We start from the raw sequence: 18,660 nt of genomic DNA on the forward strand, positions 1-18,660 counted from the left end.
TGTCAGTTGCACCAGAGTTAGAAATGTGGGAGCAGCGACTGGCCATTCAACCCTTTGGGCCAATTCAGGCATTCATTCAGTTCATAAATTATCTTGCATTACTGCGTCTTCCAGAACCATTTTCCAGTTTTGGAAGAGAGAGATGGATTTCAATCATCCTAACTTCCAAAGGCCTGCTTCCAAATTTGAGATTAATTGATTTGTTTCTTTGTAGCTCCCCTTCCCTTTTCTATGCGCAAATATTGTACATGTAAGCATGAAAAAATCTACTCTGTTTGGTACCAAATGTTTGCCAATGAATCATCTGCAATATGTGAAATGGTGAGAGTCACATGCTACTACCATTTAACTTTGTCTCTGATCACTCCTTACTACCTGGCATTGACAACGTCAACCAGAAAGGTAATGTTTTCTTCAAATCCAAATTTTAATCAGTTATTTATCATGTTTGCTATCACCTTTTAAAGCAAAAATTAGTGGGAAGTTAGAGGATTGGGAAGCTTTTAAAAACCAATAGAAGGTAACTAAAAAAGTCATTAAGAAGGTCAAGATGCAATGTGAAAGTAAGCTAAAGAGGATACCAAATGTTTCTTCATATAAATGATGTGTAAAGGAGAGGCAAGAGTGGATATCGGACTACTGGAAAGCGATGCTGGAGAGGCAGTAAAGGGATCGACAAAATGACAGATAAACTGAATAAGTATTTTGCATCAGTCTTCATGGTGGAAGACACTAGCAGTGTGATGGAATTTCCAGCTGTCAGGGGACATGAATTGTATGAAGTTAGCATAAACAGAGAGAAAGCTCTTGTGAAACTGAAAGGTCTGAAGGTAGGACCAGATGGTGTACACCCCAGAGTTCCGAAAGAGGTGGCTGAGGAGATTGCAGAGGCATTAGCAATGATCTTTCAAGAATCACTGGATTCTGTAATGGTTCCAGGAGACTGAAACATTGCAAATGTCATTCCACTGCTCAAGAAGGGAGAGAGGCAGAAGAAAGGAAACTATAGGCCAGTTAGTTTGACCTCAGTGATTGGGAAGATGTTGGAGTTGATTATCAAGGATGAGGTCTTGGTACTTGGAGGCACATGATAAAATAGGCCATTGTCAGCATGGTTTCTTCAAGGGGAAATCTTGCCAAACAAATCTGTTGGAATTCTTTGAAGAAATAACTTGGTGTTGTGTACACGAGGAAATCTGCAGATGCTGGAAATTCAAGCAACACACACAAAATGCTGGTGGAACACAGCAGGCCAGGCAGCATCTATAGGAAGAAGCACCATCAACGTTTCGGGCCAAGACCCTTCGTCAGGACTAACTGAAAGGAAAGATAGTAAGAGATTTGAACATAGGAGGGGGAGGGGGAAATGCGAAATGATAGGAGAAGAGGGGAGGGGGAGGGGTGAAGCTAAGAGCTGGAAAGGTGATTGGCAAAAGGGATACAGAGCTGGAGAAGGGAAAGATTCATGGGACAGGAGGCCTAGGGAGAAAGAAAGGGGGAGGGGATCACCAGAGGGAGATGGAGAACAGGCAGAGTGATGGGCAGAGAGAGAGAAGAAAAAAAAGGGGGAGGGGGTAAAAACCTAAACATATCAGGGATGGGGTAAGAAGGGGAGGGGCATTAACGGAAGTTAGAGATGTCAATGTTCATGCCATCAGGTTGGAGGCTACCCAGCCGGTATATAAGGTGTTGTTCCTCCAACCTGAGTGTGGCTTCATCTCTACTCTCTCTGCCCATCACTCTGCCTGTTCTCCATCTCCCTCTGGTGCTCCCCTCCCCCTTTCTTTTGCCCGAGGCCTCCCGTCCCATGATCCTTTCCCTTCTCTAGCTCTGTATCCCTTTTGCCAATCACCTTTCCGGCTCTTAGCTTCATCCCACTCCCTCCGGTCTTCTCCTATCACTTCACATTTCCCCCTCCCCTTCCTACTTTCAAATCTCTTACTAACTTTCCTTTCAGTTAGTCCTGACGAAGGGTTTCAGCCCGAAACGTCGACAGTGCTTCTTCCCTATAGATGCTGCGTTCCATCAGCATTTTGTTGATGTTGTGTACTTGGATTTTCAGAAGGCCTTTGACAACTTGCCACACTTGAGGCTGCTTAACAAGCTAAGAACCCATGGTATTACAGGAAAGAATCAAGAATGGATAAAGCAGTGGATGATTGGCAGAAGGTAAAGAGTGGGAATAAAGGGAACACAAAGTACACTGCAGATGCTGGGGTCAAGTCAACACGTACAACACGCTGGATGAACTCAGCAGGTCGGGCAGCATCCGTGGAAACGAGCAGTCAACGTTTCGGGCCGAGACCCTTCGTCAGGACTGAAGAGGGAGGGGGCAGGGGCCCTATAAAGAAGGTGGGGGGGAGGGTGGAAAACCAATCAGAGGAAAGATCAAGGGGTGGGGGAGGGGAAGCAGGGGGGGATAGGCAGGAGAGGTGAAGAAGGAATGTAACGGGAAATCACTATGGTTAGTAGAAGAAGGCAGAATCATGAGAGAGGGGATAGGCAGCTGGAGGAGGAGGCAGAGTGAAACTAGGATGGGGGAAGGGAGAGGGAGGGAATGACCGGAAGCTGGAGAATTCGATCTTCATGCCAAGGGGCTGGAGACTACCCAGACGGTATATGAGGTGTTGCTCCTCCAACCTGAGTTTGGCCTCATCATGGCAGTAGAGGAGACCATTTATGGACATATCCGAATGGGAATGTGAAGCAGGGTTGAAGTGGGTGGCAACCGGGAGATCCTGTCTGTTGTGGCAGATGGAGCGGAGGTGCTCGACGAAGCGGTCCCCCAATTTGCGTCGGGTCTCACCGATGTAGAGGAGACCGCACCGGGAGCACTGGATGCAATAGATGACCCCAACAGACTCACAAGTGAAGTGTTGCCTCACCTGGAAGGACTATTTGGGGCCCTGAATGGTGGTAAGAGAGGAGGTGTAGGGACATGTGTAGCACTTGCGCTTACAGGGTTAAGTACCAGGTGGGAGATCTGTGGGGAGGGACACGTGGACCAGGCAGTCACGGAGGGAACGATCCCTGCGAAGAGCAGAGAGGGGTAGAGAGGGAAAGATGTGCTTAGTGGCGGGGTCCTGTTGAAGGTGGCGGAAGTTGCAGAGGATAATACACTGGATCCAGAGGCTGGTGGGGTGGTAGGTGACGACAAGGGGAACACGGTCCCTGTTGTGGCAACAGGAGGATGGGGTGAGGGCTGAAGTGTGGGAAATGGAGGAGATGCGGGTGAAGGCATCATTGATGACGGCAGAAGGGAAATCTGTTGGGGTCATCTATTGCATCCAGTGTGCCCGGTGTGGCCTCCTCTACATCGGCGAGACCTGACGCAGATTGGGAGACCACTTCGTCGAGCACCTCCGCTCCGTCCGCCACAACAGACAGGATCTCCCGATTGCCACCCACTTCAACTCTGCTTCACATTCCCATTCGGATATGTCCATACATGGCCTCCTCTACTGCCATGATGAGGCCAAACTCAGGTTGGAGGAGCAACACCTCATATACCGTCTGGGTAGTCTCCAGCCCCTTGCCATGAACATTGAATTCTCCAACTTCCAGTAATTCCCTCCCTCTCCCTTCCCCCATTCAACTTTCACTCTGTCTCCTCCTCCAGCTGCCTATCCCCTCTCTCATGATTCTGCCTTCTTCTACTGCCCATAGTGCTTTCCCCTTATTTTCCTTCTTCACCTTTCCTGCCTATCCCCTCCCTGCTTCCCCTCCCCCAGCCCTTGATCTTTCCTCTGATTGGTTTTTCACCTGGCAACTACCAGCCTTCTCCTTCCCACCCTCCCCCCACCTTCTTTATAGGGCCCCTGCCCCCTCCCTCTTCAGTCCTGACGAAGGGTCTCGGCCCAAAACGTTGACTGCTCGTTTCCACAGATGCTGCCCGACCTGCTGAGTTCCTCCAGCGTGTTGTACGTGTTGCTGAGAATAAAGGATGCCTTTTCTGACTCGTTGCCATTGACCAGTAGTATACCACAGGGGTCTGTGTTGGGACCGATTCTTTTTACATTGTATGTCGATGATTTGGCTATGTTGCAAAGTTTGCAGTTGATATGAAGATAGGTGGATGGGCAAATAGATTTGAGGAAGTGAAGATGCTAAAGAAGGTCTTAGTGAGATTAAGAGAATGGGCAAAGAAGTGGCCGATGGAACACAGTGTGGGGAAATGTATGGTCATGCACTTTGGTAGAAGAAGTGAAAGGGCTATTTTCTAAATGGAGGGAAAATACAAAAAGCTGAGGTGCAAAGGGACTTGGGGGTCCTTGGACAGGATTCCATAAAAGTTAATTTTCAGGTTGAGTCTGTGGCGAGGAAGGCAAAATGCAATGTTAGCATTCATTTCAAGAGGACTAGAATACAAAAGCAAGGATGTAATGTTGAAACTTTATAAAGCACTGGTGAGGCCTCACTTGGATGTGCTGAAACTGAAGAGGGTTCAAAGGAGGTTCACAAAAGTCATTCCAGGAATGAATAGCTTGTCACATGAAGAGTGTTTGAAGGCTTTGGGCCTGTATTCACTAGAACTCAGAAGAATGAGGGATGATCTCATTGAAACCTATCAAATGGTGAAAGGTCTTGATAGAGTGGATGTGGAGAGAATGTTTCCTATAGTGGGAGAGTCTAAATCCAGAGTCTCAGAATAGTAAGGTGTCCTTTTAGATCACAGATGAGGAGGAATTTCTTCAGTAGAGAGTGGTGAATCTGTGTAATCCCTTACCACAGGCAGCCGTGGAGGCCAAGCCTTATATATATAGGCAAAGCTTGATAAATTCTTGATTGGTCAGTGCATGAAGGGATATGGGGAGAGGGCAGGCAATTGGGGCTGAGAGGAAAGTTGGATCAGACCTGATGAAATGGCAGAATAGACTCAGTGGGCCAAACGGCCTAATTCTTCAACCTATATCTTATGGTCTTTCGTTCTTGTGTTATTTCATGTCAGCTAGGAACCCAAGCTCATATCTTTGTCAGAGTATTTTATATAATAACCACATTATTCATTTTTTCCATGTTCTGTTCTTCAATTTCATTTGTGTTTCTACATTTATCTTCCTTTCCTTCTTGACAGTAAAACTTTGATTTTAATGCAATGTGATATTTCTTTTGTTTTATTGATAAACCAGTACTTCCTATGATGAATGTCATTGTGGGTTAGTAATCAAAAGCTGTGTTTTGATGTCTGATTCTTGCTGAATAGGCAAAATTTCTGTACTCCATTAAATTATCAGATGTAAAAGGAATGAATTTACATTCCCTCTGCTATGAACCTAACATTGCCTTAGTCAACAATTTCTCACTTCCAAGAAGTTTGAAGAACACTGGCAGTATCTTCTAGCTTGTAGGGTCATTGAAATGATCACAAATGACCCTCTTTATAGGTTGCCTTTGACACAGATTTGTCTGACTTCTAGTTACCTTACCTTCCAAGTACTTTTCTCTTTGTAGGTATTGATAGGTCATGTGCTTTTTAAAAAATGTCTGGACACTATTCAGTAATATGCAGTTATTTCTTCACAGCCAGTGGTTCATATTAGAGGATACTGCTTGGGAACTGCAGACCAATCAGAAATTGATTCTGCTTCACAGTTTGCATCATCCACCACTCATGTCAAATATTTAACCCCAATCAATTACCGGGTAGGTGTTCGGGAGGTGTTCACCCAATCAATTATGTGTTACATTTCCTATTTTAAATGACTTATGACCTGCCAACATTAACTCTCGGAGAATTTTTCTCCAATTTTGATTCTTAAAACTGAGCAGTGTAACAACCTAATAAGAACAGACATAACCTATCAACATCTACAAAGAGAAAAGATGTACCAAAGATACTAGTGTGAATCAGTACTAAGGAAGTAAGGTAACCTGGAAGGCAATTTCTTTCCTTCACTGTCACCAGCCCTTTTGAAGCTAATTACCTTTCATGGAACTGGTCTTATTTTGTCCTCAAATATGTTTTAACCTTTGAATGGTACTGTGCTATAGATTTCCTGTAACATCTTGCCTCTTAATACTTGAAATTTTACATGAGGATATCATCTAATCTTGCTTTGCTGGTACGTAAATGTGATGTTTCCCTAAAAGAACATAAATGGCATTTATGGAAGTGTAGCAAGTGACAGAAACACAGGAATGAAATTTCAGCTGTGGAGGAGTTGCAGCAGCAGGCTGCCAGTTCCCGAGTCCTTGTCAGGTGAATGTTATTTGCATAGAAATTGATTTTTGCATTCAAAATGTAATTTGAGTGAAACGCTCTGCCCCCATTGCTTCTTGCCGCAGGTCAGTCTCAAGTTGTTGTTGCTGGATTAGCAAAGGTTCAAAGGTTTGTCTTATCATCAAAGCACGTATACAGAATACACCTCTGAGACTTGTCTTCTCCAGATAACCATAAAATACTGAAAACCATAGAAGTAGTTGAAAGAAAGATATCAATCCCCCCCCGCATGAAAAGAAAAAGAAACAACTCGTAAACGCCAAATCCCCAACTCCTCCCTCGCCCGAACAATAACAGATCACCCACATGGAGAAACAACAACATCAAACCCCAAACCACCAGCTCACCAATCAGCAACAAGAAAGACAAAAAAAACCATAGAATGGAAAGAGACTGATCCATAAATCTCAGAATTTCAGTAACATCTCTGAGAACATCGGGACCCAATGGTGGCAACACAAACCAGTGGTCTCTTTGAGGCAGCAACACGAACCAGCAGCCCTTCCAAGGGCAGCATCATGAGCTAGCGGCTTCTCTGAGGGCAGCGATATAAACTAGTGGCTTCTCCAAGGCAGCGACATAAACCAGCAGTCCCTCTGAGGCCAGCACCACAAACCAGCAGCCTCTCCGAGGGCAGTGGTACAAACCAGCGGCCTCTCCGAGGGTGATGGTACAAACCAGCAGTCCCTCTGAGGCCAGCAACATGAACCAGCGGCCTCTCCGAGAACTCTTCCACATTTGCTTCAATGCTTCAGTCTTCTTCAATACTTTAATCGGTGCGAAATGTCATTGATCATGACCCCTCATCTTATCTCTGAACTTCTCCTTATGGTAGCTCGTGCCCACATTTCTCTCCTAGATTTACACAGGGACAGCAGAGCGCTTACTCGCTCAGTCAAACTACAGACTGTAAGTCACAGGCTCCAAAAGTTTCAAAAACAAAATTAAGATTAAAAAGACTAAGTAGAAGATGTAGAAAAACTGAAATGATTGACCCTCTGAAAGATGTTGCCCGAAAAATTGGTTCGCTGATGCCATCTTGACCGGCAGTCCTCCGAGACAGCTGATAGATTATTATGCTGATAAATTTGAATATTGTATTTCTTTCTAATGTTTGCAGTAGTTTAATCTGCAAATCCCATTCAAAATTCAAAGTAGATTTATGATCAAAGTATACCGTATATGTCACCATATATAGCCATGAGATCTGTTTTCTTGTGTGCATGCTCAGTAAGTCCAAGTAACATACAGGACAGACAGACAAACAATGTGCACAAGGCAACAAACTACAAATGCAAAAGAAAAAATATATAATAATAAATGAATAAGCAATAAATATCAAGAACATAAGAAAAAGAGTCCTTGAAAGTGAGTCCACACATTGTGGGAACAGTTCAGTGATGGGGCAAGTGAAGTTATCCCCACTGGTTAAGCGCCTGATGTTTGAGGAGTAATAACTGTTCCTGAACCTGGTGGTTTGGGTCATGAGGCTCCTGCAGCAGCAGTGAGAAGTCTTTCCTGCAACAGCCCTCCATGTAGATATGCTCAATGGTGGAGTGCTTTACCTGTGATGGACTGGGCTGTATCCACTGCTTTTTGTAGGATTTTCCATTCCTGGGCTTTGGTGTTTCCATACCAGGTCATGATGCAGCCTGTACGTATGTGTTTGTCAACGTTTCAGATGTCATACAGAATCTTTGCAAATTTCCAAGGTACTGCTGTACTTTCTTCACAATTGCACTTGTGTGCTAAACCCAGGCCAGATCCTCTGAAATGGTATCACTGAGGAATTTAAAGTTGCTGACTCTCTCTGATCTCTGATCCCTCGATGAAGACTGGCTCAGGTTTTCTCCTCCTGAAGTCAATATTCAGCTCCTTGGTCTCGCTGACATTGAGTAAGAGGTTGTTGTTGTGGCACCACTCAGACAGAGTTTCAGTCTCCCTCCTATAAGCTGATTCTTCATGACCTTTGATTTGGCCAACGACACTGATGTCATCAGCAAACTTAAATATGACATTACTTAGCTACACAGTCATAATTATAAAGTGAGTAGAGCAGGGGAATAAGAACACAGTCTTGTGAACCTGTGCAAATGGAGAATGTGAAGGAGATGTTGTTGCCAATCTGAACTGACTGGCATCTGTAAATGAGGAAATTCAGGATGTAATTACTCAAGGAGGTATTGAGGCCAAAGTCTTGAAGCTTATTAAGTAGTTTTGAGGGATGATTTTATTCGATGCTAAGCAGTAGTCAATAAAGACCATCCTGATGTACTGTATGCATCATACTTGCTGACCAGATGAGCTGCAGTCCATAAAGAGCATCTCTTTGCTGTCAAGGGTTGAGTGAAGAGCCAAGCAGTGGCATCTGCTGTGGACCTGTTGTGCCGGTAAACAAATTAGAGTGAATCCAAGTTGTTTCTCAGGTAGGAATAGATATGTTTCATCACCAACCTCTCAAAACATTTCTTCACAGTGGATCTAAGTGCTACTGGCTGATAGACATTGAGGCAAGTTATAACGTTCTTCTTAGGCATCAGTATAATTGGAGTCTGCTTGAAGCCAGTTGGTACCTCAGACTGCTGAAGTGAGGGGTTAAGCATCTCAGTGAACACTCCAGCCCAGGTCTTTAGTACTCAGCTAGATACCCTTTCTGTGCTGGATACTTTCCATTGATTCACCCTCCTGAAGGGTACTTTCACGTCAGCCTCAGAGACTGAAATCACAGGGTCATCAGGGCTGTTGGAGTTTTTGTAGGTTTCTCCATGTATTGACAGTAAAAGCGAGCTTAGAAGGCATTGAGCTCACCTGGAAATGAAGCTCTCTTCTCACCTATGTCACTTGGTTTCACTTGTTCCCATGGAACATTCCTAAATATTTTGGGCTGTTATTCAGTTCCTAAATAATTATTAGAACTGAGATTCTTCTTTGTAATAAGTTGCGGTGTCACAAAAAAGTAGCATCCATCATCAATCAGGCCATGCTCTCTTCTCGCTTTTGCCATCAGGAAGGAGGAACAAAAGCCTAAGTTCCCACCGTCCAAGGTTCAGGACCAGTTACTGTCCAGCCGTCAGGTTCCTGAAGAGTGTGGGTAATGCCGAAATGATTCCACACCCCATGGGCTCACTTTCCAGAACTCTACAACTCGTGTTCTCAGCATTATTTATTTATTTATTCAGCATTATTTTTATTTCTATTTGCACAGTTTCATTCTTTTGGACATTGACTGCTTGGCTGTCTTTGTATGTAGTTTTTCATTTCTTTGTTCTGCAAGAAAATGAATCCCAGAGTAGTATTTGATGATGTATATGTAAAAACGTTTGTACTTTGATAATTAATTTACTTTGAACTTCAAACTTTAGAAGAAAAACATAATGTTAACTTGTATATTATTTACTGCGCTGAAGGGCACTTATCAGAATGTCTGGAGATTTAGGGTTTTTACATTTGCAGAATTATATTCTGTTTCAGCAATTAACAATCTGCATTTTAGGGCAATATGTTTTTTTCATCTTCACAGAGAAGAGTATTGGAAATACACTGTTCATTCAAGGCAGATTCATCTCCAAATAACTTGTACTTTGGTTCAGAGTTAAAGCATGCATGGGAGTAGGGTAAGATGAAGGGCTAGGTTTATTGTTGTCTTCTGTCAATGACAGAATGGAGAGTGAATATACCATTGGCTGGATTGTACAGATCAGCAAAGCTCCATTCAAGTGCACTACAGAGTGAAAGTACAGATCATCCTGGAGGTCCAGTGAGGCTCACCTGACCATTCACTCCATGGCAGATGTTCTATTTAATCCATACCTTTTCTGTAACTTTGAACTGAGTAGCTGGGTGCACTTCTTATCTGGCCCCTTGAATCTGCACAACCATAGCTGATGTATCTAGCACCAGCCCATTTGACTGGGATTGCAGATGTTCATGAAAATGATTTTGCGTCTTTATTTTTATATACTCCATTTTATATTTGTGTTTTAGTTAATTATCATAAGCTTAATGATTTTGAGTCCATTTGTAACTTCATAGATCTTTTCAATGTTTAAAAATCATTTTAATCAACTAGAGACATTTAAAAGAAAACTGGGAATGTTTTTGGAAGTACAAGTTGTCAAATCTCTTTGGGACAATATTGGGACAGGGCCTGTGGAGAAGCAGCTTAGTACTCTGGTCAGATCTCATGGCCCAGTTGGCTCACAAGCTGTTTCTGCAACTAAGGCTCTTTTGAAAATGATGCATTCGCCAATAGTTGCTGCTTGTGTGCGGTGCAAGAGTTAATCAGGTTAAACACAATCAGCTCATTTTACATGGAGAGTTATCTTCTGGCAGAATAATCAGAGATCAAACTGGAGCTTTCCCCTTTGCAAACTAATTATTAATATCTTGTCACTTTGTTCCGGTATTTCCAACCAGAATTAAATTCAGCACTTTGCATTTGCTGAGGCATTAAGCGACAAAAAACACATACACAAAAGCTGAACTTCATTTTAATTATTTCCAGGCATGAATTGCTGGAGGATGCTCGACGGAAAGGAATGCCATTTGCACAGTGGGATGGACCAACAGTTGTGTCATGGCTAGAGGTAAATACAAACAAAGGAATTCGGCTACTGTACTAACATTAAGAACAGAAGTGTGTTACTGCTTCATATTCATTTCACATCTCTCAACCCTCATATACATAGCTTCACTTTTACAGTAATGATTCTAACTATGTTATACAAATCTTTAATTATTTGGAAAAGCTCACTTTCCTTGTCAGCATTTTGAGGTTATGAATGTGACTGGCATCCTGAAAACTATAGTGGAGTTCGAAATGAGCAAAAAGAAAAAAAATTGATCTTGCCTTGTTTTCTAAACCACTGTCAGATATTTATGCTTCGTGAATTAACTGTGGCCCGGACATCTACAAAATGGCCATAGTGGGGTGTGTCAGGAATGGACAGGAGGAGGAGTATAGGAAACTGATACAAGACTTTGTGATATGGTGCAACTCAAACTACCTGCGTCTCAATATCACCAAGACCAAGGAGATGGTGGTGGACTTTAGGAGATCTAGGCCCCATATGGAGTCAGTGATCATTAATGGAGAACGTGTGGAGCAGGTTAAGACCTACAAGTATCTGGGAGTACAGTTAGACGAGAAGCTTGACTGGACTGCCAACACAGATGCCTTGTGCAGGAAGGCACAGAGTCGAATGTACTTCCTAAGAAGGTTGGCGTCATTCAATGTCTGTAGTGAGATGCTGAAGATGTTCTATAGGTCAGTTGTGGAGAGCGCCCTCTTCTTTGTGGTGGCGTGTTGGGGAGGAAGCATTAAGAAGAGGGACGCCTCACGTCTTAATAAGCTGGTAAGGAAGGCGGGCTCTGTCGTGGGCAAAGTACTGGAGAGTTTAACATCGGTAGCTGAGCGAAGGGCGCTGAGTAGGCTACGGTCAATTATGGATAACTCTGAACATCCTCTACATAGCACCATCCAGAGACAGAGAAGCAGTTTCAGTGACAGGTTACTATCGATGCAATGCTCCTCAGACAGGATGAAGAGGTCAATACTCCCCAATGCCATTAGGCTTTACAATTCTACCTCCAGGACTTAAGAACTTTTTAAAAGCTATTAATGCTTTTGAGACGGTGATTTAGATGCATATCATATTTTTTTACTGAGTTAAGTATTGTATGTAATTAGTTTTGCTACAGCAAGTGTATGGGACACTGGAAAAAAAAGTTGAATTTCCCCATGGGGATGAATAAAGTATCTATCTATCTATCTATCTATCTATCTAGCTTGTCTTCCTACTTACAATTAATCCTCTTGTTTTCTCCAAAGATCTAACAATGATATTTCCTCTTTCTTATTTGAATGTTGCTCCATGTTGGCATAATTTGCAAATATGGAGACTGTTTCTATATGTGCACCAATGGCACCCAAATTTATCTTTTTACTAATACACACAAAATACTGGAGGAACTCAACAGGCCAGGTAGCATTTATGGAAAAGAGTAAACTGTCAACATTTTGGGCTGAGACCATACACCAGTCCTGATGTCTAGGATCTAGGCCTGAAACAGTGATTGTTTAGTCTTTCCTTAGATGCTGAGTTCCTTCAACATCTTGGATTTCCAACATCTGCAGATTTTATCGTCTTTATCTTTCTACTATCTTTTCAGGTTCTGATATTTATATGATTTAACATTATCTTTTGATTATTGAGTTTTGCAATAGGCTTAATTTTCCAGAGCTAAACACTGGAAAGACTGCAGATATTGCCTTCCACTTCCAATCACAATCTCCACATTCCCAATTGTAACCTTGTCTTCATCCCTAACCATGGTCTCAGAACAAATTACATTATTTTCAGTTTCTTAATCTTGACCCCAAATTTTATTTTGGATTCTATGTTTTTATAGAGATTACTTCATTATTGTCTATCAGCATTACGTGTCAGATGGTCCACCACTGACATCACTCGTTCCATTATTTAGATATTTTCCTAGTGACCCTCCCATGTTCTATACTCTACAAACTCCTGCAAAAACCATCTTGCTGTTCCCTATTTTGCACACTGGCTTTTGTTTTTCTCACTTGATGCCACAGATCAATAATTGCATTTAAGTCATTCAGATCTTACCTCTTATAACCATCCCCTTCCCCAACCTAATAAAAACTCTGCACTTCTTCTATTTTTGCATTATTCCATGTTCTGGAAATCCCTGGAAATCTCAAGGTTATCATCTTTCTTTAAAAACTCCTAGTAAGTCACCTCCTTAATCTCTTTTTCCTATTTGCTATGCGCCTCCTTGCACCTTCATGTTTTTTTCTCTCTCTGTGATAAAGATGAATTACAAAGGTAAATTATTGTCATTTTTGAGTATTTTGTAGTTCACCAGAAATCTGAAATCTGAAACTTCGGTGTCATGGTGTGGCAATTCTGCAACTTACATTTTTCATTTTACTTTCCGTTTTACTTTGTGTTTAAATTTACGTTTTAAAAATATTTGATGTGAAGATGGAAATTGCAATGTCTTTACTATGGTAAAGTCTTGCTGTGCTGACATAATTTCACCCAGATTAGAGTATGTTAAACAGTAATTAGAAAACACAGGCAGGTATCCATTTTCTATGCTGTGGGCTGAGATTGATAGATTTCTTGTTGACTGTTGCCTGTTGGCTAGGTAAATCCTCAGGTGCCAGCAGTCAGCAACTTAGCAGAACTGAACAGAATTGTTTAGACAGAAGGGCTTGAGGAATGTGCTCTTCTTGGTACTCAGTTTCATGTAATTTGGTTTTCTGCAGTATCAAGATATCCTCCACAACAGCAATCTACCAGGTTTTCAGCATAATCAGGTTGTAGTAGAATAGAGCACAGTTTTATTTAAAGAAGGAAAGGGAATGAGAAATAATTTAAGCATTTCTTTCTTTGCTGCAACACTGAACAGCTGTGGGTAGGAATGCCAGCCTGGTACGTTGCAGCCTGCCGAGCCAATGTGAAGAGTGGCGCTATCATGTCGGCTTTGTCTGACACAGAAATCCAGCGGGAGATTGGAATCAGCAATCCACTTCATCGACTGAAGCTCCGCCTGGCAATACAGGAGATGGTGTCATTAACGAGTCCATCGGCACCACCAACATCAAGAACGGTAAGGCAATGGTATTATACCTACTTTGAATATATCTCTACAAATGTTTGAAAGCCTGCTTGACAAAATAGAGTGGGGAGAGTTAACATATTCTGCAGGTTCCCGACCTGAACAGGGACATTGGAATCTTGCTGTAAGTGGTCTGTGCTGGTGTAAGAAGAGCAAGATTTAAGGATTTAAGATTTGCAGTAGCAAATAAGAGACTAACAAATCCAACTGCTAGCTGATTAGAGTTCAAACATTCTGTAGCTTCCCATTTACTATTATTGAAATTGCTGATTTTTATTGTAAATACTTCTCATTAATTAACCATATGTGACTGAGAACCAATGTGCTGCAGCGATGTGGAAATGGTGATGGTGACCTTTGCTTGTCTTTTCCATGTTCATTTAACAGTGATGAATAGATCTGCTTGCACAGATATAGTGGCAGTGGAGAAATGAAGTGTGCTGACTAACATAACTGAAAGTATACTTAGAGTGAAATCCAAGATCCCACAGACTTTCAGTTCACAGAAACTGAAATGCACATAATGTGATGTCATAAATATATGGCAGTTCAAAAGATATTGAATAATTGTGTGGTGGCTTCAGTAGTCAGGGAAATAGTAAATGCAACTGAGATATCTAAGGAAAGGTTATGAAGTGAGTATACTGCTGATTTCAAAAGAATTTTAATCAACATGTGCTCAGCTTCGTTATCACTTACCAAACCACCTATTAAATAAAAAGTAGCAATTGCTGAGTATTTGTCAATGGTGTCTCTAATTCTTTGATATATTTTCAACTGTATTCAAAATATCTTAAACCATTGTAACTGTTTGATTATCAATATTTTTATACAAACATTTGTAGATAGAGTAATCCTTTATATGATTGATATCTTAATTCTTAATAAATGGAAATAAACTGAATAACTCCACCAACTGAAACTTACTGATGAAATATGAAATTAATGGAGTGATTTCATTGTGGCAAGATGATGTAAAGTGCTCCATTCAGTTTGTGGTTCATGTTGTCATCCTTGCATTACACTGACTACAAGTGCTTCAATTTATGATATATTAAAGAGCTTTATCTTTGAGAAGAGACATAAAAACATGTAATACTTGAAATTAAAGTGAAATCAGCAGTTTTAAATGACTCCTTCCTTTCAAAGATATACACTGAGTTCTAAAAATGAGATTACATATTGATATCGTATTCTCTTGCTGTAATGTCTATTCATCTACTGTAGTCAGAAGGGTAATGTTAAAGTCCTGTGCACCATTTCGCTGATATGAGTTGCATGGTTTTACTTGTCAAAATAAGTTCAGCTTGAGCTCTGCGTTATGAAGTGCACATTGGTGGAAGGTTAACCCTGGAGACAAATCCGTGCTACAAAACAGAGTTGCTACAAGCAATGCAGGCATGTCATGTGGAGCAGTATTTACTGAACCTGTCATTCAACAGAAAACTTTTATAAACCCGATATTGGAAATGTACCAGTTAGAAGGTGAATTTCTGAATTGGGTTGTGTTATCAGAAAACAAAATGGGCAGGACTGCTGATTTCTGATCTGCTTTGTTTCTTACTACTTGCCAACCAGACACACAAAGTAAAAATCTCGTATGTTTACCAGTGTGATTCCGTTTGAACAAGGCACCTTGTTCTGCATAAGTGAAAAACTGACTTCTAATGCAACCTTAAAGCTGAGAATAGAAACAAGGCAGAGGAAAAGCACAGCCTACACTTAGAGAACTGATATATTAGCAGTAAGGTGGAAGCAGGCTTCAAAGAGAGGCAGTTCTGCTGACTTCTGCATCCACTGCTTCACTTCTACAGCATTGAAGGATCAAAAGAAGAGAATGGAATTTATTTTTTAAAAAAACACTATTTAAAATATTTTTTTAAAAATCCTAAAACTAATTCCCAAGTTTCCCTTTCCTTTCAATGCGGAACATTCTGACAGCTTTTTATCCTGTCGTTCCTAGCTGGCTGGTGATTGTATAAGGTTTTCCCATTCCTGTCAATCTGATTATAAATATTAATCACAACAGTTGTTCATCTTACTAAGTTGCTTTAGGGAACCTCCTTTGAAATGTGGTGGTGGATTTGGAGCTGTGGACACACCCTTTGGGGAAGTGAGAGATCTGATCATTCCAGCCAGCGAAAGTGGATCTTTTGCAGGAATCATGAAGGATTCCTACTGCTGAAGTCTGAAGTCCAAATTCTCCAGTTATTTTCCCCTGTTACAGAAGTAATTGAGTGTGAATGGGTTTCCAAAGTGCTTAACTTTCATAATTATGTGCTATTTATTATGATACTGACCATATATGTAAAGTGTATTTTCAATTAACTTTCTCTTACTTTACTTCATCCTTTTGTATAATGCTGTTCTTCTCTAAACTGCTTACTGGACTGTCCTTGTGCTCTCTGGGCCTTTTACATAGTCTTCTGGAAATGTCTGGGTGACTCATGAGGAAATGGAAAACCTGGCGGCTTCAGCAAAAACGGTTAGTCTCTCCCTGTCCAACTTTATTGCATTTCTGTGTCTTTGTGACCATTTTCATTTAACTCTTTTCAACCTCTGGTCTTTTTATCTGCTTGTAATTTATCACCAAAAAAAGACTGATTACTTCTTGCTAATATAGATTTTACTTGTTTAGTGTTGAGGCATCTTCTCCCACTTGTGAAGTATTTTGTAACTTGGAAAGTCCTGGTATTCACAGTGGGAGCAGAATGAATTTTAGAAATACAGTAAGCACCATAGATTAAATGAAAACGTCTGCATGTGACAATAATCTTTATGGTGGTGAGCTTTTCTCACATAGGAAAACATCTCACTAAAAGCATTATTGATAGTTATTAGACAGGGAGTGGAGTTCTCCATCTCCCTCTGGTGCTCCCCTCCCCCTTTCTTTCTCCCAAGGCCTCCCATCCCATGATCCTTTCCCTTCTCCAGCTCTGTGTCACTTTCGCCAATCACCTTTCCAGCTCTTAGCTTCATCCCACCCCCTCCGGTCTTTTCCTATCATTTCGCATTTCCCCCTCCCCCCACTACTTTAAAATCTCTTAGTATCAATCCTTTCAGTTAGTCCTGACGAAGGGTCTCGGCCCGAAACGTCGACAGTGCTTCTCCCTATAGATGCTGCCTGGCCTGCTGTGTTCCACCAGCATTTTGTGTGTGTTGTTTGGAAATGAAGCTTCCCACTATAAGCATTTTAAGATTATAGCCTTCCATGCAGCACTTGGCTGTCTGGAGTCATAATTTATTTTACTGTGATCACACAGAAAGTTTCACTACATGCTATGCATATTTGTTTGCAGACTCTGTTTTTGGCATAATTAATTGTTACAGATTAAAGAAATAAGGGGACATTATTTAGTCAGTGTTACTTTAAACAAAGTGCATAATACAAATATCAATATGTTTGATACAAATTTTCAGCATAGAAAGTCATTGAATATACTTGGGCAATCTCTATTCTTTTTGAGGTTCTAATGTCGATAATAAATCAAGCTCTGATTATATTGACTGAGTAAGGGTCTCAATTATTTACCATATCTGTATTGCTGCATCAAATGAGCTTTAGCAATATAAATTTAATTACAATTATACGCACTGAACTGAACATCTTTTACAATTATTATAAATTTTAATGTTTTAATAAATCAGACTGTATGCTATTAGTTGTTTTCTAAAGTTAAGTGATTTTAACCCCTGGCGATACTACTATGTATTGATAAACAGCTACTCACCACCAATCTCTGTTTCTGTTCCTGAGCCAAAGTTCTATCTGTATAAGAATGAACTCTTTAATCCTAATTGATGAATATATGATATTATTAAGAGCAGTACTCAGATGCAATAACAAAAGAACGCTGTCCTCTCAGCCCATGGATTTCCAGTGATTGGCCTGATCATGTTTCCTTTATTGAAATATAGGCAATTATGTCAACCCAAGTGAGATGCAATTTTCTTGTCTGTTTGTATTTCATTTGCCATATAATGAAAATGTGACAGTTTTTGAACTGCGGTTATCCAGGCACTGTTACTATCTGTACAGTACGTATTTGTTTATTACAATGAAGTTTGACAAATCGAATTACTGAACTTTCCAATCTACATTAACTTTTGTTATCTGTCGTGCAAAAAGTGCTCATGAGGTGAAATAATGTTCTAGCCTAGGAATTTGTTTTGGTCGAACTAATCAATTTTTTTTTACTTTCTATTTTTCTGCTAATACATTTACTAACTTGCTAAACTATTAGGAGAATGAGGAGGGCAGTTGGGCTCAGGTGAGTGTACTAAATATTTGAGTAAATTTCAGGTTTATTTGTAACTACTGTACTATATATATATTAAACAAATCTTTCTGAACTGTCAACTCAACAATTCAATCCCCCATCCATTCCCCTCCCCATAATTTCCAAATGCAAGCTCTCGGTACTTAGATCTTTAAATGTACCTTGTAGCCACAATCTAAAACTCAGAACATTAGGTTTTGAGGTATTAAAGTACATGGAACCCAAATGCACAACAGAATTGTGGAGACCTCTTAGATTTATTTATTTTCATAACTGAATTATCAGGCAAATAAGGGAAAACAGAGAAGTCATTTATCTTTATACTTGGTTTCTACTGGCAAATTAAGTTGCGATGCTGACAAGGATAAAATATTGCAGTTTGAGTGAAATATATATAATAGAATATCTTGCTGACAGTTGTTTTCTATCCTTGAATATGACAAATGGGTGGTTGGATTAGTGTTAATGAGCTAGAATCTGTGAATCAAACTTCAAAGGAAGAGCCTTCAG

General features: G+C 40.8%; 1 protein-coding gene across 8 annotated transcripts in view; it reads left to right on the forward strand.

Moving 5' to 3' along the window:
- The window catches only part of ppfia4 (PTPRF interacting protein alpha 4), a 682,729-nt gene that overhangs the window by 629,673 nt on the left and 34,396 nt on the right, over positions 1–18,660 (forward strand). For 6 of the 8 annotated variants that reach the window (XM_073030364.1, XM_073030363.1, XM_073030365.1 and 3 more), the window contains 4 exons: positions 10,725–10,806; positions 13,661–13,861; positions 16,293–16,355; positions 18,115–18,141. In XM_073030364.1, coding sequence (XP_072886465.1) covers positions 10,725–10,806; positions 13,661–13,861; positions 16,293–16,355; positions 18,115–18,141 — 373 coding nt within the window. The remainder of the gene's footprint in view (positions 1–10,724; positions 10,807–13,660; positions 13,862–16,292; positions 16,356–18,114; positions 18,142–18,660) is intronic. The other 2 variants (XM_073030366.1, XM_073030368.1) reach the window with 1 other exon arrangement.

The sequence above is a fragment of the Hemitrygon akajei genome, chromosome 27 (genome assembly GCF_048418815.1).
Source record: "Hemitrygon akajei chromosome 27, sHemAka1.3, whole genome shotgun sequence".
NCBI classification, from domain to species: Eukaryota; Metazoa; Chordata; class Chondrichthyes; order Myliobatiformes; family Dasyatidae; genus Hemitrygon; species Hemitrygon akajei.